The sequence below is a fragment of the Oryctolagus cuniculus genome, chromosome 10 (genome assembly GCF_964237555.1).
Source record: "Oryctolagus cuniculus chromosome 10, mOryCun1.1, whole genome shotgun sequence".
Lineage (NCBI taxonomy): Eukaryota > Metazoa > Chordata > Mammalia > Lagomorpha > Leporidae > Oryctolagus > Oryctolagus cuniculus.
Window position 1 is genome coordinate 17,943,824 of NC_091441.1, and position 24,938 is coordinate 17,968,761.

At 37.3% G+C, this 24,938-nt stretch overlaps 1 protein-coding gene across 1 annotated transcript in view; it reads right to left on the reverse strand.

Annotated features, from left to right (window-relative positions):
• Positions 1-3,581: 3,581 nt before the first annotated feature.
• The window catches only part of LOC100355864 (glutamate decarboxylase 1-like), a 90,995-nt gene continuing 69,638 nt past the window's right edge, over positions 3,582-24,938 (reverse strand). The window contains exons 5-14 of the mRNA XM_051851875.1: positions 24,598-24,713; positions 22,383-22,462; positions 19,437-19,491; positions 18,816-18,932; positions 17,978-18,042; positions 17,797-17,875; positions 12,505-12,654; positions 7,880-7,987; positions 5,871-5,960; positions 3,582-3,755 (exon numbers count right to left, since the gene is read on the reverse strand). Of these exons, the coding sequence (XP_051707835.1) occupies positions 3,582-3,755; positions 5,871-5,960; positions 7,880-7,987; positions 12,505-12,654; positions 17,797-17,875; positions 17,978-18,042; positions 18,816-18,932; positions 19,437-19,491; positions 22,383-22,462; positions 24,598-24,713 (1,034 nt within the window). The remainder of the gene's footprint in view (positions 3,756-5,870; positions 5,961-7,879; positions 7,988-12,504; positions 12,655-17,796; positions 17,876-17,977; positions 18,043-18,815; positions 18,933-19,436; positions 19,492-22,382; positions 22,463-24,597; positions 24,714-24,938) is intronic.

Consider the following 24,938-nt stretch of genomic DNA (forward strand, 5'->3'; position numbering starts at 1 on the left):
TCTCTGCGAGAGTTATGACAACTTAAATCTTTCAGAACCTCTGAGCCCCATTTAAATGTTGGCGGCTTCAAGCCTTCCTCTGTATCTTATGGATGATTCTATAGGACTACTTTTAACAAATGAGTTTTTTTAAAAAATCTTTCCTTTCTTTAGTCTACTATGCCCTACCTAGTTCTGAACACAACACTGCTCTGGCTGTTATCTCTGTCAGTTAAATGAATGCTGTTCTTGGGGTTAGAAGTAGTAATATGTTTGGGGAAAGTTCAAAAGGAAACCAATGAACTTAGTAATATCTCTTTGAGAATTTTTTTATTAAACTAGGCAGCAAGAAATGAGCCTTTGTAGAGACTATGTTTATTTTTTATTATTTTGTTTTTTATTTATATAAAGGGAACAAATTTCATGTATTTCATATATACAGTTTTAAGAGCATAATGATCCTTCCCACCGTACCCTCCCTTCCTGCCTTATGCCCACCCTCCCTCCTTTTGTTTGTCTTTTAATTTTTACAATGACATGCTTTTAATTTTCGTTATAATCACAAGCTTAACCATCTACTAAATAAAGTATTCAATAAGCAGCAAGAAGAAAAAACACTGTTTCTCAAGAATATAGATAAGTGCTATAAAGAATAATCAAATCTCGGGGCCAGCGCCGTGGCTCACTTGGCTAATCCTCCGCCTGTGGCGCCAGCATCCCAGGTTCTAGTCCCGGTTGGGGCACCAGGTACTGGTCCTGGTTGCTCCTCTTCCAGTCCAGCTCTCTGCTGTGGCCTGGGAGGGCAGCGGAGGATGGCTCAAGTGCTTGGGCCCTCACCCACAGGGGAGACCAGGAGGAAGCACCTGGCTCCTGGCTTCGGATCAGCACAGTGCTGGCTGTGGCAGCCATTAGGGGAGTGAACCAATGGAAGGAAGACGTTTCTCTCTGTCTCTCTCTCACTGTCCTCACTGTCTATAACTCTCTGTCTCTCTCTCTCACTGTCTAACTCTGCCTGGCAGAAAAAAAAAACAATCAAATCTCAAAATGAGCTTTAAAAAATAGAATTTCTGTAAGATGTAGAAGACAAATGTACATTATTGCATGTAATCAATCCTTGGTCAAGAGACCATATTGTGCAAACAATGGTTAAATGTTCTAAGGCTAAAATAATTTTGACTGACCGTGAAATCTGAAAAAAAAAAAATAGAGGATCAAGTTGGGAGAGGATAACATTTGTTAATGAAGATTATCCTGTCTTTAATTTAAATGCAGGAAGTGTTCAGCAGCATGCAAAATAAGTGCCCAAATAATTAAAAATATACAAAATAATATAAACAGCAATTCTTATTAAATTCTTTATTGTGAACAGAACACTAACGAATACATTGGATGGACTGTAGATTTCTAGAAACTACACTTCCTTATTCGTGGCATTGATATTGGAAGAACATGGTTTTAAGCAGGGTATGTAATGAGCATAATACGGATATTCTATTGAAATAGTGCTATCGCTTTAACACATTCTTATTTAGGAGTTTTATTAATGAAAATGATAATTGAGGTGTAATTTTTATTTATTTATTTATTTATTGACAGGCAGAGTTAGACAGTGAGAGAGACAGAAAGAAAGGTCTTCCTTCCATTGGTTTACCCCCCAAATGGCTGCTACTGCCAGTGCGCTGGGTGGATTGGAAGCCAGGGGCCAGGTGCTTATCCTGGTCTCCTATGTGGGTGCAGGGCCCAAGGACTTGCACCATCCTCCGTTGCCCTTCTGGGCCACAGCAGAGAGCTGGATTGGAAGATTAGCAACTGGGACAGAATCCGGTGCCCCAACCGGGACTAGAATCCTAGTGAGCCATGGTGCCATCCTATTGAGGTGTAATTTTGGTAAGGAAATGCTTACTCCATGTTTGATAACTGTTATGTAATGAGGTGATCATACTTAATGCCTAAGGAAGAAACTGATTGTGTTAACAAGTCTGGCCAAGCAGACCATGTCTAAAACAAGCTCTCTGTCTAGAACAGTAGCCCTTATTAAGGGAGACCTGCACTTAGATAATTCAACTGGTATTCCCTTATTTCACAGAGGGGCAGGTTACCAACGTCTGCAGAACAGTCAATTACGCATTTTCTTTGAGAAAAACTTTAGACAGGAAATGTCTTATTTGTCAGAGAATAATTGAAAAGATTTTCTATTTCAGTCTACATGCTTTTTAAACAAAATACACACATTCTCAAACGTGTAATTTGAACATTCAGTATGGCTGGGAGAACAAAGGGCACGTGGTCCCCTGTGACGACGAACTGTGGCAATATCTGCATGTACCTTGAATGACTTACAAAGACAAAGCCTCGGTATGCAATTTTATTTTAACTTAAGTACATGTTTTTTAGTCCATCACCCTATTGAATGCAGTAATATTTAAATATGAGAAGCAAATGCATGCAAAGTGATTAAAATTTTATAGAATAGTTAACCTGATTGTCCTGACAATCTCCCTTGTGAGAGGCATCCTATTATTCCTACTTTACAAGCAGAGAAATGAGATCTACTCAAGTCAAACAATTTGACAAACAGCTCATCTAGTAGGTAGTGCATGTGAACTTCAGCAAGCTATCTGGCAGTCTTGTTATCCATATTTGAAAAGAAACCTGGCTCACTGCAGACTTGGGGTTTATTGCCTATCAGTAGCATCATGTTAGAAACATTATTTAAGCTCTTTCGGCCTTGATCTTCTTATTCATAAAGTGGAGAATAAATCATTTAAATAATATAATTAATAGAGAATTAAATGTGATCTTGCATGTTAAGAGGCTCAGCAAGCTGAGCCCACACTAAATATTGAACTTGTGCTAGCTCTCATTTCCTGAAAACATGGACAGAGAAATGCCAACTACATCATCAATAAGAAGATACACAATTTCCGTCTCTGAAGCACAGCTAACATATTTGTGTAGAATTATAAAAGGATGTCACTGCTGTATCATTAGGGGCATGAGAATGGTGGTACAGAGAAAAAAAGTTGAAGCAGAAAATAGGTGCAAGCTAGAGTCACTTGTAAATAAAACACAAAGATCAAAATGCAGATATGTCAGCCTCTGCCATTTCTTCCCTCCACCTCTGCTCCATAATACAGAACATATGCAAAGAAAAGAGCACTGTACACATCCTAATTGTCTCAAAACGTGAAAAGTGCCTGTGTGATTGTAATGTGGTCAGAGACGGAGCACTGCCATAAACGATGGCGCAAATGATGTGGCCAGGGGTCTACTCACTTAGGTCTATGCGTGACTGAGCTGCTGCAACCGCCACAGTTCAACTTTTGTCCTTATTAGGGAAGGATTCCTCGGCCTTTCTTATAGAAGGATGTACCACCCTAAGTCCATGTCATTTAACAGATGCTCAAATCTTTTCAGTGAATGAAAATATCAAATATACTAACACATATATACATTATATATATAACTGGATCTCCTTTTATCTTAAATGACATCAACAAGATAATTAAAAGTTCTAAATGAGAAAAGATCACTTTGAGAGCTCCTTTCCTCTTATCTTTAGAAATAGATTATGGAAAGTTGTTCAGCTTCACACTGAAGTATCATAAGTCCTTCCCAATCCTTTCCATTTCATCAATAAGATAGTCAACATCTGTTTGTCTCGTGGCGGGGTTAGAAAAGATCATCCGGAAAAAATTCACTTTATCTCCACATGGCTGGTAGCTTATCATGGCAGTGCCTTCCTCTGTCATCCGCGCTTTAATCTTTGGGGCTATCTGTGTGTAAATGCAAATATTATTAAAAGGAAATTTTACAAGTCAATACTCATTTACTTTCAAGATGGATACGTAAGTGCAGAACTATTGTTAGCTCCAGGTAAATTACAGGCAATTTAAAACTGTCAGGAATAATTTTTAAGTAGTTTAGCATAGGAAAAAAAATAGAGTGTTCTATATTCACAGTGCAGGTCTCATTACACCATGATTCACAAATACCAAACTCATAAAATATTACAAGTGTGCTGGAAGGCATTAAGGAAAGGCAGGTAATGTTTGGAATTTTTGTCTAAGTCTGTCCAAGGGCAGTGCAGCAGCAAACACACACACACACACACACACACACACACACAGCAGCAGCAATTCAGAATTTCATGGGGAAATGGGATTAACTGATATGGTCATTCTGGTGCAAAATGTTCTGAAATCCAGGTGTAGTTTCTTTATAAGCATTTTCCATGAGCTTTTTGAGGATCCCTCCTGTATGCTTGTATGTGTATCTTTCTATTAACAGAGAATTTTTATTTGGTGTCCTTCTATATATATATATATATATATATATGATAGACATATCTTATATCTCATACATATATATCTAGAAGGACACCAAATAAAAATTAATATATAATATACATATATATTTTGACAGGCAGAGTGGACAGTGAGAGAGAGAGACAGAGAGAAAGGTCTTCCTTCCATTGATTCACCCCCCAAATGGCTGCTACAGCCGGAGCTGCGGCAATCCAAAGCCAGGAGCCAGGTGCTTCCTCCTGGTCTCCCATGTGGGTGCAGGGCCCGAGGACTTGGGCCATCCTCCACTGCCCTCCCGGGACACAGCAGAGAGCTGGAAGAGCAGCAACCGGGACAGAACCGGCGCCCCATCCAGGACTAGAACTTGGGGTGCCGGCACCGCAGGTGGAGGATTAGCCTAGTGAGCCATGGCGCCACCTAGATATATTATTTTAACTAATTAAATAATAATGCTGTAGCAGAGATTATTCACTGTCTATAGTATTATTAAAAAAATTGCTTTGTGGTCTCCCCAGGCCTCCGTGCAGGGGCATGTGCAGGACTACAATCAGGCACACTGTGGTTCCATGTCTGTGTGTCCCTCAAGGAATCAGCTTGCTCAGTCATTACGAACGTCCCTCTCACTATCTCTCAACTACTGGTTATTCCCCTAGTAGAAGATCACATTTACATGTTTAGAAAAAAAAAAATTAAGTGCTTCACTTAATACCTTTATCAAACCATAAAATATTTACTTAGAGTACTGCTATAAGCTAACAACTACAAATCTCTGTTTTCTCTTACAATTAATAATTTTAATGAAATTTACTGATAATTTAAAAAAATGTGATGCTCTTTAACAGTATTATCAGATAACTCATGTTCAACTTTTCCTGGAGCATTTCAAATTACCTAAAATGAATGGTTGTAATCTTAGCATAATTCAAACAGTGGTGCTGATATTATAAAGTGAATACATACAGTGCACACTTACAGTAGGCAAACACTACAAACACATGGGTGCATAATGTGTAGTATTTAATGTGTGTATTTAAGGTAATGGTGGAATATTCTCATTGTTATGACATTAATTTGAATTTTTCAGTATTGTTAGCGCATCTGTAACTATTTATCTTTCAGATTCTTGCTCAGATGACTTTTTGATCCACATTTCAAATGTGAAAACAGTCTCTAAATATCTCTCCCACTGCTCTTTGGAATTGTAGCTACATACATTCTTGTCTTTTTTTCCTATCAAGCCTTATAACTAGTTTAGGACTAAGGCTTTGTCTTACTCTTTTAATACCCCTAATTCTTGTTGGAACACTCAGCAAATATTCGTTAATAAATAGATTAACCAAAGGGTAGGAAAGTCAGCTTAGTGCATAATAGGCTCTCAAGTATTTTTGGATATATAAATGAAGACTGGATTAGTTTGCAGTGTGAATGATGAATAGGGATTTCTGTCACCTCATGATACTATTAAGCCAAAGGGTTGAGACCACAGGCATACCACTCACTAACCCACCAAACTGCACAGAAACATTATTTAAAAAGTCAATATTAAAATTAAAATAAAGCAACCAAACAAATAAAAACACTTACTTTGTGGAGTTCTTGCTCTCTTTCCAAACCTTTTGTAATATATTTAAGTCTTGGTGGTAAATACCAGAAGCAGACATTGGTAAACTCAGGCTAAAACAAAGATAAAATATTACAAATATAATAAAGCCCACTTCACTTAACTTGTAGTAACTTATTTCTGAAATATTCTAATGCATTTAATTTTTAATGTTTTTGAAGATTTATTTTTTATTTTTTTTGAAAGGCAAGTTACACAGAGGGAGATCCTCTATCCGCTCCTTCACTCCCCAAATGACCACAGTGGTTGAGGCTGGTCCAGATAAAAGCCAGAAGCCTGGAGCTCCATCCAGGTATCTCACAAGGGTGGAGGGCCCTAGGCACTTGGGTCATTTTCTTCTGTCCTTCCAGGTGCATTAGCAGGGAGCTAGACCAGAAGTGGAGGATTAGGGACTAGAACCAGCATCCAAAGGGAATACTGGCATGAGAGGCAGTGGCTCTGTGATTTTTAACATATTTAAAAATAGCTTTTAATGTAGATCTTAAAGCATGCCAGGAACTGAGTAAAGAGATATAAGAAATAGGAGCTGGTGTCATGGCCCAGTGGGTTAAGCCATCACTTGCAATGTCAGAATCCCATAGCAGACTGCTGGTTTGTGTCTCAGCCACTCTACTTCTGCCCCCGCTCCCTGATGATTCATCTGATAAGGCAGCAGAAAATGGCCCAGGTACCTGGGCCCCTCCTATCCATGTGAGAGACCCAGATGAATTCCAGGCACCTCTCTTCAACCTGACCCAGACCTGCCTATTTGGGGAATGAACCAGGTGATGGAAGATTCATATTCTCTCTCTCTCTCTCCTCCCCCGCCCCCAAATAAATAATAAATCATTTTATGAAGAAATAGGCGCTTTCCTCATAGAGTGCCCAGCCTGGCTGTGGCTGTGGCTTTCTTCAACAACCTCTCCTAGCACAGTCCTTGATGGTTTTCACATCTATGTACACCATCTTCCCCATACTGAGGTCTATTAGTTACTTAAACCAAAACCATTTATCGTTCCCATGATCAATGCTTATTTTAAAGAAATAAGGAGAGACAGAGCCAACTGTGTGTTTGAGAAAGATCATGTGTTGAGAGATGGAAATGGATTCGAGGGAGTACAACTGAAAACGTTAGTACACAGAATGTTCCAGAAACCCAGGAGGTAACATTGCTTCACTAGAGCAACAGCTATGGGTTGTATTTGTTTCCCAAAACTATTCTTTGTAGAATGATGTAATGCAGTGGAGGGATGACTGGGCCTTGAACAGGATGATAGATACAATTTTCCATTAATATCTACTTTCTGCTTCAATAAAGATTTACCGAAGATTACTAAATAATTTAAGCCATAACTTCTTATATGTCATCCACCAACCAGAAATCCAACTGCATACTCTGACATGCAAAAAAACCAAAAACCAAAAAGCTAGTAACAGCTAAATTACTTGTGAAGTGATAGAGAAATCAGAAAAACATTTAAAATAGAACAATTTTAGTTATTTAAAAATTTTAAAAACTGAATATAATTATCAATTTAAGAATTCTAGGTCCCTGGCTTCTAAGACATGGAATTTAGATAAAAAATGGGGCCTGTGCTGTGGTGCAGTGGGTTAAAGCCCTGGCCTGAAGCTCCAGTATCCCATATGGGAGCTGGTTCGAGTCTTGGCTGCTCCTCTTCCGATCCAACTCTCTGCTATGGCCTGGAAAAGCAGTAGAAGATGGCCCAAGTCCTTGGGCTCTTGCACCATGTGGGAGACCCAGAAGAAGCTCCTGGCTCCTGACTTTGGATTGGTTCAGCTCCGTCCATTGTGGCCATTTGAGGACTGAACTAGCAAACAGAACTCTGTAACTCTGTCTTTCAAATAAATAATAAAAAAGATAAAAATTGGTTTTATAAGCTGACTGATTTGAACATAAGCAAAATTAAATGCTTATGATAGTTGATAGGTATGAGGTAAGTAGATACTAGAAGGAACACTCAAGAACCCTTACCTCTGCATCAAAAACAAGCTGAAAATTGTCTTTTTCCTTTAAAACCTTATAGAAATATTTTGCAAGTTCCATGTATCTGTTGATCTGTTCCTCAAAGCCACAGGTTCCCTATAATTTTAAAATAAATCAAAGGATCAATTCAAGTAAGTTTCTTTAATTTTAAAATAAATCAAAGGATCAATTCAAGTAAGTTTCTTTAAATTACATTGATTAGTTTCTGAGATGTAGTATATTTTCTTTAATATAATTATTTAAATAAGTAACATATGGTTAATTATTATCCTACAATAGTAAATATTATGTATGGTCACAAATACCACAAAAAACTTTTTCTGTTTTCTCCACTTGCTTTTACTGTCTATGGTGTGTAGAATTGGAGTAAAGCTACTTGAGCACTCTAACCCTGGACTGCTAAGATCTACAAATATTTGCTCAATATTTTTACATGAGTTTTCCATCATCTAAAACCAGAATTTTAAACACAATTTACAATGGTTTGAAGAATTAGATAAATATTACAAAGTATGCCTGGTATGCTTGCCTGTATAGTTTGTAGGTATCACAAAAAGTTCATGGAAAAAAGGAATTAAAAAAAGTTTACTTTTATGACAAAATTTTTTGAAATCCATACATAGTTATTTCATAATATACATTTTCCATGAACTTTTGGAACTATCTTCTTCTATCGATAATGCACTTGCTTCTTAGCCAGGCTTAAAAATCCCACAATGTATATAAATCACAAAACAGGTTGTATAAGGTAAAATTGCACACTGTTACCTGTACGTTTTTAAAATATAATTGAGAAGAAAATATTGTTAACTCCACTACGGTTTAGTGCTTTACACACATTATTTTATTTGTTAATTCCACCATGCAGTAGGCACTATGGCTTACTGTTCTATGCACGTTATTGAATTTGTTATATAAGAATCCCACGTGAAAAAATGACCATTCTGTGTCTGCATTCAGCTGCCTTCCCTTGGTGACATCAGCGTGGCATAGTTTTGAGGTTCTTGTCCTTTTGTATGGTGGTTAGTCCCTTTGTCCCTGTAGGATGACACGCTGTCATGGTGATGCCCCAAGGGGGAAATGGGGTGGCGTTGAAAACCAGTGATATAATATTTTGTAAGGAAATCATTGATTTTTAATCTAGAAATCTCATATTTACTGAAATAAATATAGAAATTAAAAATTCATCCATAGTATCATTTCATAAAAGGTCAAACAAAGTGGTTCAGGTAATAATTCTTTGATGGATGGATTTAATCCAGGCTGAACTTACATAACAGTATCTTTTGAACTATAAGCCATAGCCCATTAGTGGGCAATAGAACCAATTAAATGGATTACAATCTGATATTTTTCTCTGGTGAGATTGGGTAGAATAGAAATTATCAAAAAATTTCATACATTATAGTGCTATGAGGGTTTTTTCTAAACATTTTGTTTTGATTGTGTTTTGTGGTATGTATATGTACATAAAATGCATATTTACTGTGAGTATTGGTAAAAAGTTTGAATGCCACTACTTTATTTCATAAGGAATTACATTAAATATATAGTCCTTTAGATAATCATATACATGCATGGATATTTATTATACAAATATTTATATAATACTATACAATGTCTATGATACACATAATTTTTAAAAAACCTCAAATATCTGTGAGTTCCAGGTTGAATCTCGTGATAAAATTTTAGGGGTATGTATACTTTCACTGAAGCCAAGTCAAGCTATAGGATTTGACCAGGAGCTATGCTATGAGGGGACTGGTAACCTCCTGTGAAAGTTGAGGAGGTTCATGAAAATACTTACCCCAGTAAAACCTGTTCAGAAGCAGACAAAGGGGTATCTGATCTTCAGTGACTGAAAGGTCGGTACAGACAGTGTGGCTGCAAATATTTGAACTTGAAACTTTTTTTTTTTAGAATTAAAAGTATTAGAATCAAAGACCTCTAGCTGGAGTGGCATGGAGTGGGGGTTCCAAGAAAGGAAAGAACCCTAGGTCGGCGCTGTGGCTCACTAGGCTAATCCTCCGCCTGTGGCGCCGGCACACTGGATTCTAGTCCTGGTCAGGGCACTGCATTCTGTCCCGGTTGCCCCTCTTCCAGGCCAGCTCTCTGCTGTGGCCAGGGAGTGCAGTGGAGGATGGCCCAAGTCCCTGGGCCCTGCACCCCATGGGAGACCAGGAGAAACACCTGGCTCCTGCCATTGGATCAGTGTGGTGCGTTGGCCATGGCGGCCATTGGAGGGTGAACCAACGGCAAAGGAAGACCTTTCTCTCTATCTCTCTCTCTCACTGTCCACTCTGCCTGTCAAAAAAAAAAAAAAAAAAAAAGGCCCCAGGGCATTCTAATTTTTAAGTACAACTTTGAAGGGAAAAAAACTTGACAATCAGATTAGCATTGTTACCAGGCTAGGACAAAAACCATCAAAAGACCTGATTCACAATCCCTTATCCTCTCTGGTTTGCTGATGATAAATCAAAGAATCATCCAGAAGGGTGGGATACGGAACCTGTTTCCGCAATAAACTGTGAGCTCAGATACAGTCACCACTCCCTTGCTGTCCTCATGATAAGTTGGGGATTCCCAAGGAAGCACGACACTTTATACTGCTAAAGACTGAGACTCTTAAGGAAGCAGGACAGTTTGATCTGCTAAAGATAAGCTCTTGGGGGGAGCAGGCATCTCCCTATTCCAAATTTCTACCAGGGGACCACCCTGACTGCCTATTATCCATCTGACTCCTCACATTCCCATCTCCTGAAGACTGAAACTAACTTATGTAACATGGGGGAACTGGGCGATGATCACTCTAGCTGCTTCCTGCCGAAAAGGGGTGACTTGAAAGACTTTTAAAACAGTTTATCCTAATTTCCAAGTTGGTTATTTAAAAATCTCCATGAAGAGAATTTACAGAAAGCATATCTTCAAATAATGAAAATTATCAGTGAAATTCCTAGATGTGATCCTGGGTAACAGTGTACTGCTTCCCACATGACAATGGTGGCTATGTATCAGGTTAACCACAGCGGATTCATGTTTTCACTGGTTTTGCAGTAGTTGATTTTGACAAAAAATTTGACTTAAATAAAATAGTAGCACCAGTAACATATTAAAAATTCTGCTAGATCATGTCAAAGTTTTCACCTGCACAGAACCTAATGTCCATTTCTCTATAGAGTACCAGCAGAAAATGACAGAAGCTGCTTTCTCAACGCATGCCAATTATTTAAGGTAAACATGGCACGTAAGTGCCAGGATGAAAGTGCAGAACACATCGTGCTAGTGGCATTTAATCTTTGGAAAGACTTTCTCTGCTGGCCTCGACTGGTTAGGTCAGAAATAAGGGTATAAAGTTTGCATCTGAGAATGTGTGTTAACATCAAGTAACTTTACTCATTAACAATTCCCATTAGTGAAGATGGAGGGAGGTGTTTTTAAATGGTGCAGATAGGTTTATGTTTCTACAATATCCATGCATATGTGTGTGTGTGTGTGTATGTGTGTAAATATATATATATATATATAAGATTTAATTAATTTATTTGAAAGACAGAGTTACAGAGAGAGGTAGAGCCAGAGAGAGAGAGAGAGAGAGGTCTTCCATTCCGCTAGTGCACTCTCCAAATGACCACAATGGCCAGAGCTGAGCTGATTCAAAGCCAGGAGCTTCCTCTGAGTCTCCCACGTGGGTGCAGGGGCCCAAGAGCTTGGGCCATGTTCTATTGCTTTCCAAAGCCACAGCAGAGAACTGGATTGGAAGAGGAGCAGCCAGGACTCAAACTGGTGCCCATATGGGAAGCCAGTGCTGCAGGCAGGGGCTTTAAAACACTGTGCCACAGTACTGGCCCCTTTAATATATTTTTATTCCTAAAATGTGGTAGAGTGCCTGATAATGGTAGGAGATGTACAATTTCCTCCCAACTCTGATAGAATTTTGATCTGAGGAAACAGATTGATAATTTGCAATTAGAAATATGACAGTTTTCATCATTACAGTGTTACATGGTTTGAAGTTTCATAATAAAAAAGGAATGTCTTACTGTATTCCACAATGTGCACAATTACTATGTGAAAAGCTTGTTACAAAAATGGGAGAAAAAATGAAAAACAGTAGTTTTGTCGAGCAAGATTTAGTGACATAGTGGGGCTATAATTCGAGGTTAGTAATGCTCTAAAATTAATAGAATGGTCTATCTATACTTGGATCCAAATAAGTAAGGCTTAAATATTTGATGCCTTCTTTTCACATCAATTTATATGTGGATATGTCAGATTGGCCCTAGACCCTCCATTTTGATTATTCTCTATATTCTTACAAATTGCCCACTTTACACACTGTGTATCGTCAGGCTCCTGACAACTTTTAGGGGCTCTGATCATAAGAATCCCTTAAGGTTCATATATGTTCCATTAGTCCTTGATCTAAAATGTCACAATCTGAAATAAATAATGCAAGTCATTATATGGATCAGTCACATTTATTCTTTTTCAACCCAAAACTTAAAAACATTTAGTTACTTATTTCCAAATGTATAAGTTAACATAACTTTCACCTTTTTCCTTTCTATTTCAATACATAGTAGTAGGAGGAAAAGATGACAAATTTTTACCTTTGCTTTCCACATTAACCACAGTTTGAAGATGTCAACATGTCGGCCGCACTGTATGCTTTTATCTCCAGTGTCAAAGTCAACATTGTAGAGTTTGTCTGGTTGGAAAAGATATCCAGCTTGCATCTGGTTGCACGCCTCCAGAAGACCCTAAAAGGAACACCAGGTCTAACGTGTGAGTTGTCTACACTATAACAAGAAACCATACAATTTACTTCCATTAACTTATTTCCACTTTATGTGCACAATTTAACATAATTTTAAATGTTTTCGTATTAAAATGTTACTTTTCTGAAAATGTTAAATTCCATTGTTCTTTAGGTTTGTTTTGAATAGCAGATGGTATAGCAGTATTAATACTTACATTTTTTCTTTAATACTTCTTTATTTAAAAAAAGATTTATTTATTTATTTGAAAGGCAGAGTTAGAGTGAGGTAGAATCCGAGAGAGAGAGACAGAGAGAGGTCTTCCATCTGCGAGTTCACTCCCCCAGATGACCACAATGGCCAGAGCTGCACCGATCTGACCCAGGAGCTAGGATCTGGGTTTCCCATGTGGGTGCAGGAACCCAAGGACTAGGATCATCATCTACTACTACATCTACTACTACTACTACTACTAGGCCATAGCAGAGAGCTGGATCAGAAGTGGAACAGCTGGGACTCCAACCTGCTCCCATATGGGATGCCAGCACTGCAGGCAGTGGTTTTATCCACAACGCCATAGTACCAGCCCCTTTAACTCTTCTGAAAAGTCTTGATGTTTTGCTGCTCTTTTGAAATAATCTGACTATGATGTAAAGAAATTAATGCAAATTGAACATATAGGCACGTTAGCCAAACTGTTCAATCATCAACAGTGCAGGTACCAGTCAAATCAACAGTACTGCTTGACGTCGTTAGTAGAAAACACAGCTTTTCGTTCCTTTAAGTTTGTGCTTTCCTGTTTCCTGTCACATTAAAAATGTTGAAAATATTCCTCCTCTCTACTGAAAGAATGGAGGAAATTTTGCTTCAGACAACCTAGAATGAACAACTAGAAGAAAGACAAGTTTCCCATCACCAGTTAGGGAGAGGCTTTTCTGGAAGGTATGAGTGGCTTCAGTATATCAAAGGCCAAATCTGTGTGCATTGGCAATGTATCAATTAAACATACATCAAGCATACTTTTGGGTAAAAGAAGTAAAGCAGTCTATTCATTACATGCTTTTTATATTTTCCAGTTATGAATGTTATATCACTTGATCCTCACAGGAAAGACATGGCATAGGTATTATTATGATACCATATTCATAGATCGAACAAAATGAAGCTTTAAGTGTTAGATGGTTGCCTAGGTCATATACCTAAGTAGGTGTCAATCTGGGAGCTTAACAAGGGCATTTTAACCTGAGGTTTGTGGAAATATAAGGGAAAAAACTGATACTGATTTTTAGGTCAACCTTATGAATCTATGGAGAGAACCACAATTTGGTGGTAAGCAGTGAAGTGTCTGGAAGAGAATGGAATTGATACAGGAAAAACATAAGTAGTGGAGTGGACATTTAGCCTAGAAGTTAAAGTGCCTGTGTCCTGCAGCAGATTACCTGGGTTCAATTCTTGCTCCAGCTCCTGACTTCAGTTTCCTGCTAATGTAGACTCTGGGAGACCATGGAGATGGCTCACGTTTAGGTTCCTGCCATCCACATGGGAGACCTGGATATCATGCCTGGGTATTGGCTCCAGTCCTGGTCCAGTTCCAGCCACTGTGGGCATTTGGAGAGTGAAATGGTTGATGGGAGTTTCTTTCTCTCTCCCTGTCTCTGCCTGCTCCCAAATAAATAAATAAATAAATATTAAAAGAGGGAATAATTTATGCAGGCATATCTTGGGTATCCTATTAAAAACATGTGACTATTTTCCTTTTAGGCCATCTCAAGCTTCCATTTTGATCTTTTGTCTTAGAAGAACTGGACATTATCTCTAGTTGTTTAAATTTTATAATCAAATCATGGCTTTTGACACCATGATTAAGCTGCAGTTAGTCAATAAGGCAGCACATATAAGGGAATTACAAAGAGTTCATGGAGAATATGCATTCTCTTCAAATTTCATTCTTACACAAATATTTCAAAATATCATTGTATTTCTAGCACCTGGGTCTGTTACACAGGGTGCTGTGAGGGTTTGTGGAGATGGAAAGGGTGGGAAAGATCTGGGACTTACAATCTGGGTTGCAGGAGGCTGGGTGTGCAAAGGAGCACTGGCCACTAAACAACGTGTTGCAGCTCTAATGTTAAATTACACCTAGGACTAATGTTACAGAGGAATTTTTCATGGTGCTGTAAGAGAATATTCTGGCCTAAGGATCAAGAATTTAATCTAATTTGAAGGTTAAGAAAGGCTCCTGCGTAAGCTATTTTCAGCTCAGGAGAAATCTAGCAAGAACAATATTGGGGGGGAGTGGGTGGAGTTGTGGGGGTGAAACTGAATTAGACAATGACAGGCAGGAGAAGCAGGTACGGAGCTCACAAGTGGGGGAGCTGCACCACTTCTTCCTGGAGCCAAAGGATGTCAACAGCTGTGAAGGCCACAGAAAACTGCAGAGGCGATGACAGTGCAGAGAATAGCATTGGCAAGGCCTCCGGGGCTTGTGGGCCATGCTAAGAACTCAGCTAGCCCTCTCCTGGCAGCACTGAGATTAATGTGTTTAACATTTCATTTCAGAAACACATATTTTCTTCCCCTTGAGCATTTAAATGACAGCTATTTAAAAGCATTGTTAAGTGTATTTTATGTAAAATTATAGCAAAGTGTATATTTATTGACACCTTTTTGGCCTGAGAAAATATATTCATTAAATATTAATATATATCATTTGTCCTAATCATTACAATGGTCTCTATAGGACCTTGGGCATTGGGGTAGTTTACTAGATAAGAATCAAATTTTCCTCCTGTCTTAACGCTACCTCAAAATTAGCTTTTTTCTACAAATGACCTTAAAAATAGCAAAAATGGAAATGGTCTTGGGATTCTATTCCACCTCCACTGATTATTCATCTTTAGGAAAAAGCCAATAAAATAGAGCAAAACAAAACAACAAACTTAACTTCTTTTAAAAAACTCACAATAAGCTGTTCATGAAGAATAAAATTCCTACTTCAACATGCTTACTGTGGACTAAGAAATCAGAGAATATTGCAGAGGTTTTGTTTGCGATCCAAACCAAAATGTATCTGGGATCTGAAAGCTGAAGACAGACCTGTTAGCAATGAGCACAGTGAATACGATTGTGAAAGTCTAAAAAAAACGATATGGCTAAGCTGATATTCCTGGGCACTGGACACACGTTAGAAGGGACAGATTAGCCTTGAACCTGCAGGCTTCAAGCCCGAAGCAGCTGGCATGTTATGAAAAGCGTATTGCTGCTGTGTGGCCGACTGAACCTGTAGGTAACTCAGAGCTACTAGGTCCAATCTGAGGAGCAGAATGGTTTAGATTGGGAGAATAAAGATAATCTCGGAATTAGAGAGAAAGAGATGGGCATTAGGTACTCAAGGGGTAAGTGGGAAGCAACAGTAAAGGTTTAAAGGTTGAGGATAGATATTTCTTTTTCATAAAGAAACTGGATTTCTTGTAAAAAAAAAAAAAGAGGAAACATGTTTCCCAAATATATAAATGATATCTAGGTAGAAAGTGCTTGCATTTCTGACAGTTGAGTAGATATAAGAAAATTTTAGTTGAACTGTGTGTTTTTCACAGTAAAAATTTTACTAAAGTACACTTGAGCATTTAGTTGTATATAATTTTCTTTTTGGAGGAGAAATTCTATTTTAAATTATGTGTTTCCTTTTATATTTTTGTTTAACATGGAACACACATTTTTATGGATTACAGTACATCTATTTCAACACATTTACACATCATATACTGATCACACCAGGCCCCCAGCCTTTCCTTTTCCTTATCTTTCCTTTGTGTTCAGAGGCTACCAGGTCCTTTCTTGAAGTCATTTATACGGAATATGATGAAGATGTGAACTACAGCCAGCCCCATCTGCTATGCAACAGCAAGCCTCATTACTATGTCTGCCTGTGTTTTGGTGTCCATTGTCCAACCTCCCTCCAGTGCACCTCACCCTACCCTTTCCAGCCTCTAGCAATCACTATTCTAAGTTCAAGGCAATCTTGTTTATTTTTACTTTCACACATGACAGAGATCAAGTGGCATTTGCCTACCTCCCATTTTGCTGCATGTGTCAGGATTTTATGATATTTTATGGCTGAATAATATTCCATTGTGTATATATACCACATGCTCTTTATCCATTCATCCACCAATGGACACCTAATTTGATTAAAAACTTGGTTGGTATGATACTGTCAAGCTGGACTTCATAATTTTATTTCTCCTTGGAGATCATGGGCTTAATTCCTGGTATCACATTCAATGTTGGTGAAGATAAAATACAGACACATGTAACAAAGTAACTTCATACAACTCACAAATTTATGCTGTTAGGCAAAAACTGTATCACACTTACTCATGCTGATCTGCACTTACAATGAACCCTATTTTTGACCCTGTATTCTGAGACTACAAACTGGGCAGTGGGCCAAACTTGAATCGTAAGATACATTTTGTTCGGTTATGATGGTTTTAATAAATGAAAATGGATTTTAAGGTTTCTATAGATCCTATCACTGTCTATTGTCTTACATGAACTCTTATTCAACGCTGGGTTAATATCTGTCCACTGCAGCCATTTGATCCTGTGAGGTCTTAATTAACCTGTGGCTGCTGCTTAGAACCAAGGAGAAGGATTCAGTCTGCCTCAGTAGGGTAAATCATGCTACAATATGTTTAATAAGGTGAGATTGCGGCCAGCGCCGCGGCTCACTAGGATAATCCTCCACCTGCGGCACCGGTACACCGGGTTCTGTCCCAGTTGCCCCTCTTCCAGGCCAGCTCTCTGCTGTGGCTCGGGAGTGCAGTGGAGGATGGCCCAAGTCCCTGGGCCCTGTACCCGCATGGGAGACCAGGAGAAGCACCCGGCTCCTGGCTTCAGATCAGCGTGGTACGCCGGCCGCAGTGGCCATTGTGGGGTGAACCAACAATAAAGGAAGACCTTTCTCTCTCTCTCCTCTCTCTCTCTCTCTCACTGTCCACTCTGCCTGTCCAAAAAAAAAAAAAAAAAAAAAAAAAAAAAAGGTGAGATTGCAACTATTTTGGTTTTAAATGTTTATAATGAAGCTAGTCATTACTAATCCATCCATCATGTCACTATGTTAAAAACAGAAAAAAATATTACTTTCTCTCGGATAAGGATAGCAGAGCACTGAAGAGGGACTCCCATGAGCTTGTGTGGATTCCAGGTCACAGAATTGGCCCTAGGTGACAAAACAGGTTCAGTTCACAGCCACAGTCTCATGGAAAGTAACAGAAGCCTACATATGCTCTTTAGCTTCTACAAGCAACACTCCAGGTCTTACCTTTCAATGCCACTAAGTTTATAGGAATATTTTCTGGAGAGCAGCAGGCCACCTCCCCATGCGGCCTGCAACAAATTCAAAGGACATGAATCTTCTCTTTTTAAACCACACCAACTGCTTTTTCTATGTTAAATTTATTTCAAAAGTTGATGAAGACTTAATTGCTATGCCAGATAATTGTACACTTGGTTACAATTATCCTGCTTAGAAGAATATTGCATTTGAAATGTCCTCTTATGAATTTTCATTGCCTATTCATAATACATTAAAGTTTTAGATTTCTAATTAATTGGAACAGACACCTTCTGTATAATTTCCAAAAGCAGATTTTAAAACCTGGCTTCAAATTTGGCAATGCTACAGAAAAATTAAAATCCCTATTATATTTTATAACTTTAGATTCATCCAACTCTTTTTAAAGCCAAGGAATTTTTTTTTTTTTTGCCAAAAGTCATTGTACTAAAATAATAGCAAAAAAATCTGGCTTCCTCAATAAATATTAATAAAAATGTATTTTAGTAGAACAGACTAAGCCTTTCAATTTCAAGTCTTGTTTGACTATTTTCATGCCAATGTTCTAAATTTTGGGTTGAATTTTGAGAGGGATTTAAATTTTTAAATTCATTTGATATATCTGTAGTCTTCTCTGTGCTATATATAGTATATTTTAAAATAATTTATTTAAATAAGATTATGATTTATATTTATTCCTTATAGAAATATGGCTACAGAGAAATTATTTGGCATGCGATGACTACTAAGAATCCTCAAGGATTTCTGTATGATCCACTTTTTTTTAACAGAGAAATTATGAGCGAGACTGAAGGAGGTGACTTACGTCCACGTGCATCCAGAGTTTGTGCTTCTCACAAACATCAGCGATAGCATGCAGAGGGTCAAAGGCACCGAACACCGTGCTTCCCGCTGTGGCAATGACACAGAATGGAGCTTGGCCCTGGTGTTGGCAAAAGTTGAGTCATTTTGCAATCTCATGAAGTCCCCAAGAACGATAATATTGTTACTTTACCACTACATTTCTGTACTTCAGGTAGATAAATTACATGGAAAGACATTAAATACTAACAACTTCAAGATTCTGAGATACAAAAAGCACTGGAAGAGGTAGTTTAAACAGAAGATGAATCTGATATTCTTGCATCTGAATTAGAATTATTATTGCTCCCTGAAGTTAAGACAATAACACCCCCAAATTTGAGATGATCATATTATTTTATATAGGAAAAACCCTGATAGCTTTTCCTCTTGTATAATGTATTTATATTAGAGAAATGATACAACGTTACTTAATTATTCCATTTCAATTTTATAAGTAATCCTCTACATTTAAGGATGTCTTTATTTCTCTCAGCAAGTTATCAATTATTTTCTACTAATGAAAATAGATAAAAAATAAGATAAACATATATTTCCATGTTAAATATGAAACTGTAAAACATACCTTTGTTTTTGCTTGCAATACATTTTTCTCTAACTCATCTGGAATCATCTTTCCCCTTAGAAATACAAATATACATTGTTTTCTTATAAGTGAATAAACATGCCAAGCCTACCATTTAGAAGAAGAGATGATTCACGAGAAAAGAAAAATGAGGCTTAGTCAACATAAAGAAGTATTAGGTAAAAAATTAGTTCCTTAAAACTGTCTTGTGTGAGTTAGATAAGGCTTATTTTACTATCAGATCATCTTAGAATCTACATTACTTACTAATCAGAAAATTTTGGTCTTTCTAAGAAAGAAACAGATGGATAAAGTTTGCTTCCTTTCCTTCCTCTCTCACTCTCTCTCTCCCTTCCTTCTTTCCTTCCTTTCTTTTCCTTTTTTTAAATATTTACTTATTTATTTGAAAATCAGAGTTACACGGAGAGAGAAGGAGAGGCAGAGAGAGAGAGAGAGAGAGAGAGAGAGAGATATCTTCCATCCGATGGTTTACTCCCCAGTTGGCCACAATGGCTGGAGCTGTGCCAATCCGAAGTCAGGAGTCAGGAGCCAGGAGCTTCTTCCGGGTCTCCCACTCGGGGCAGGGGCCCAAGGACTTGGGCCATCTTCCACTGCCCTCCCAGGCCATGACAGAAAACAGGATCAGAAGAGGAGCAGCCGGGACTCGAACCAGCGCCCATATGAGATGATGGCACTGCAGGCGGCGGTTTTACCTGATATGCCACAGTGCCGGCCCCTCCTTTGTTGTTATTAAATTTTAATTATAAATAACTCCTGATATTAAAAGAAAAAAAAAAAAACAAGCAGCCAAATTTAGGGTGGAGAAGAGGTAACATGAATTAAGGTGGCTTTACATTTCCTCACAGCAAATCTCCAAAAAAAAAAAAAAAAAAGCCAGGGAGACTGTTTCATGTGGCAGTTTGGCTGCCCCTTGGGACAACACTGCCCCATATCCTGCTCTACGTTTTATTCCAGCTTCCAGCTAATGTGTACGCTGAGGGGCAGAGGTAACGGCTGAAATACGGGGATCCCTGCCAGTCATGTGGGAGAGCTGGATTGACCCAGCCTGGCCCTGGTAGCTACAAAGAGTGAACTAGTGGATGGCAGATCTCTCCATGCCTGCCTGTCTGCCTGCCTTCCTTTGAGATAGGTTTTTTTCAAAAATACCTTTTAAAAAGCCAATATATTCATTTTTACTCCATCTAGCTTTGGAAGTAATAGCATTCCTAGCTGTCTCATTAAATCCAGGACTAATTTAAGAATGCCTACTATCATTAACATTATATTTTCTGAAAAATACAATCTAATAGATGAAAAAGTAGATATGTAGATAGAAAATATGATAGAAAACAACCTAATTGTACATATGTTTTTATACTGGAATACCAAAATTTGTTTTGAAAATAATATTATTGAGCTAGTTGAGTAGCTAGCAAAGTAAATCATGTTCTGATTTGTTGACATCAATTATTGTCAATTATCAACAGAAAAATCCAGTTCCTATCAGTAGACATGCTATAAAATATACTAGGATGAACAATTCATGGGAGATGTGCAGGGACAATGAAGAGAAATAAAAATGAGATAGAGTACTGAATAGTAAATTTATGGAATATATTTATAAGATGTTTTATATTCCATGTTCTAAGTGTATAATGATTTCTTATAAGCTCATAAGCCTCATAAGCAATAATAAGCCACCAATAAAATGGGTAAAGAACATGAAAAGATAACTTTGATAATGTACAATTTCCTAGTCAATATGTTAAAAATGTCCACTATTTCAAACAAAGGATACTCATTTTTTTCTCTTATAGTCTAACTATTAAAATATTGATAATGTTCAGGTTTCATATTGCAGATAAAAACGTCATCACAAAAATATTTGAAAGGAAAATAGAAAATGTTTATCAAGTACTAAATGTACACATTTTCTGGGCCAATGATTCACTTCTAGGAATTCACGTGAAACATGCATACAAAGACAGTCACCTATATTTACATAATTAGATTCATTCAAGCATTGTTTTTAAATACTAAAATTTTCAAAAAGACACATCAATCACTTTTTAAATATAAGGCCTGTGGAATTATGTTGCATTTATGCATTGAATATCTCTGTTGTAATTAAAAAAGAATAAAGTCCTAGGAATTTCTGACATAAAGTTGCTAAGATACATTGCAGAATTTTTAAAAGATTAAGAAAGAAAATTATAAAATAAAACATGTATTGATGTATGAATCATTTGATATGAATATACCTTTTAGAATGTGTATTTGATTTTAAAATTTTTAGAATATAAAATTTGTCATTTATTTCTGAAAAGGAGTCTCAAGATAACTGGAGACATATTTTCACTTTGTAGCCTATTAATCTAAATATCTTATTGATAATTGAGAATATTTTGCAAACATGAAATGGGGACAGATGAGTGGCAATCTAATTTGAGACTCTATTTGGTACATAAATTTTAATTAGATTGATAACTTCGCTGTTTCATTCATAATTACTTCTAATTAAATATGAATGCAAGAAATGTTGGAAGGTATTCTTGCTAAAAATTGAAATAATAGAAAAATTGGGGGCTGGCGCTGTGGTGCAGTGAGTAAACTCGCCACCTGCAGTGCTGGCATGCTATATGGGTGCTGATTTGAGTCCAGGCTGCTTCACTTCCAATCCAGCTCTCTGCTATGGCCTGGGAAAGCAGTAGGAGATGGCCCAAGTCCTTGGGGCCCCTGCACCTGTGTGGGAGACCCAGAAGAAGCTCTGGGGTTCTGGTTCAGCTCTGGCCACTGACGCAATTTGGGGAGTGAACCTAAGGATAAAAGATCTCTCTCTCTCTCTCTGCCTTTCACATAAATAAATACATCTTCTAAGAACAGAAAACTTGAATTTTTATCTATATAGTTGTAATAAAAATTTTGAGAATATATTTATAAACATACCTTTCATCACATTTTACTTCAATTACGTGATGGACTCCAATCCCAAGAACTGCTGCAGCTTTTTTCACTGAGTAATGACCCTTGGGCAAAAATAGAAAAGGCATTCACTCTCCAGCATCAAATCACCATTCAGGCACTAGTGCATCTGGGGGCATTTATTACAGCTTTGAATGGGCTTGTGCAGATCTTAGGGCATGTTCCAAGGCCCAGGGCACATTTCTCGGGATGAAGAACACTGCACACCTCTTTTGGGAGGCACAGTGACAGAACACAACACATCTTCTGTAGTGCTGACTTGAACACAATAGTTCTCGGTATACATGTTAAGTCATTTTGTTTGTAAATTGCATGCTAGTAGGGGCCAGCCCTGTGGCCTAGTAAGCTAAGCCTCAGCCTGCAGTGCTGGCATCCCATACGGGCTCCGGTTGGAGTCCCAGGTGTTTCTCTTCTGATCCAGCTCTCTGCTGTGGCCTGAGAAAACAGGGGAAGATGGCCCAAGTGTGTGGGCCCCTGCACCCATGTGGGAGACCCCGAGGAAGCTCCTGGCTCCTGGCTTCAGATCAGCACAGCTCTGACAGTCACAGCCATTTGGGGAGTGAACAAGAGGATGGAAGACCTTTCTCTCTGTCTGTAACCCTACCTCTCAAATAAGTAAATAAAATATTAAAAAAAAATTAGTGAAAGTATCCTTTAGATAAATCCTTTCTTTCTCTGGACAGCACCAGTTCTTGAGTAACAGATTTTATTTTGAAGTTTGAGAGTTGAACAATGCCTTGATTCTTCATTTACTTGTGATTCTCGGTTCTGACTGTACCATGTTTGGTTTTTTGCCTTCTACTAAACCATTGTTTCCTTGGATTATTCTACATTATGTAAATTATACCACTAGGAAGAAGGAGATATCCACTCAAAGGACAAATTTTGCTTAGGTTATTTTTAATTGCTAGGAAAAGAACACTTACTTGAGAGAAAAAATACAGAAATTAAAAACACTATCTCTATACATCAATGGAGAAAACACAGGTTGGGGAATTTCAGTTCATTTACTCACTGTGTTTTAACAAATTGTATATGAAATAGTAGAATCACATTTAGGCGTGAACACATTAACTTATATTAAGTCTTACAGCAAATTGCATTTAATACATACTGCTGGTTCTAAACTTGATAACATAGATACACTAGGGCACTTCAAAAATTTGTGAAAAAATTGAATTAAAAAGTCTATTTGCTGCACAAAATTGAAATTCATGTAATTTTTTTCATAATTCACATTTTCAATGGACTTTTTTAAAAACAGATGTAAGTATTCTTTAAAAATTTGTTTAATGTTTTTATTTTTAAGTCACACATAAAATTGTAAATATTTACTAGGTACCATGGGATATTTCAAGCTATGTTTACAATATGCAATGCCCAATCAAGGTAAACACATCTGTCTCCTCAATCATTTAACAGTTCTTTATTGTGAAAAACTTCAAACTGTTGTTTTTGTTTTAGAGAAATAACACATTATAATTCAATAGAAAAAATAATTACCAACGAACTTTTTGAAAACTCCTCAAATGTATGGGTTTCAAAGTATTGTTGCACCAATATAAGCCCGTTTATTCCTTTTTTATTTTATTTATATAAAAGGAACAACTTTCAGGTATTTCATATATACAGCTTTAAGAACATAATGGTACATCCCTTCCTCAATCCCTCCCTCCCTCATTTTCCACAAACTTTATGAAGTAAACTTGTTTAATGCCTATTTGAGTTTGGTAATTACCAGTTTTGATACTATGCATGAAAGTGAACTTAAAACCAAAAGAGACATCAGCAGATGAAGTGTAAATATCACAAATATCTGGCTAAGGATATAATCTATAAAAATTGTTTTATTTTCATATGATTGATCTTAACCAGAAAAAAAATTCATTAAATTCTTGTTCTTTTTAGTCAGTGTTAGGAATGACTTTTACATCATTGAAATTTTTATATCTTGATTTTTTTCTGGTAAAGATAACAATGTTTTATATTCATAATATCTTTTTTTTCTGTTAGTTTCCCATGTATTGAGATTAAATTTAATTCTGAATTACTTGTATTGCTTATCTATGGAGCCTATACTATGTAGATCCAGACTTATCTGAATATATTTAATGTAAGCACATCACTAATAGTCTTAGAAGATTATGAGAAGTTTGAAAAATCTAGACTTGATACTTACTTGTTCAGACACAAATAACACAATGCATGGGAGTGCAGCCATGCCTTTTGTTTTTATCTCTGGGTACAGTTTATAGCGGGCTACTAGGATACCATAGAGATTTGAAATACTCCCACCTATAGAAGAGAAATAGTGGCTATCACTAAAATTTTAATAATCATAAATGAACATTGAAATCATGACAATTTAAGAACTTTCTGAAACTCAAATGGTACTATAGCACTGATACCATTATAAAAATATCCTCCCTTTGTAAGTGTTGAAAAAAAAAATCAGACAATGTAATTTAAATTTCTGGAAATGCACTTTTAGATTCCTGAAAAGTTTATGAACACACAATG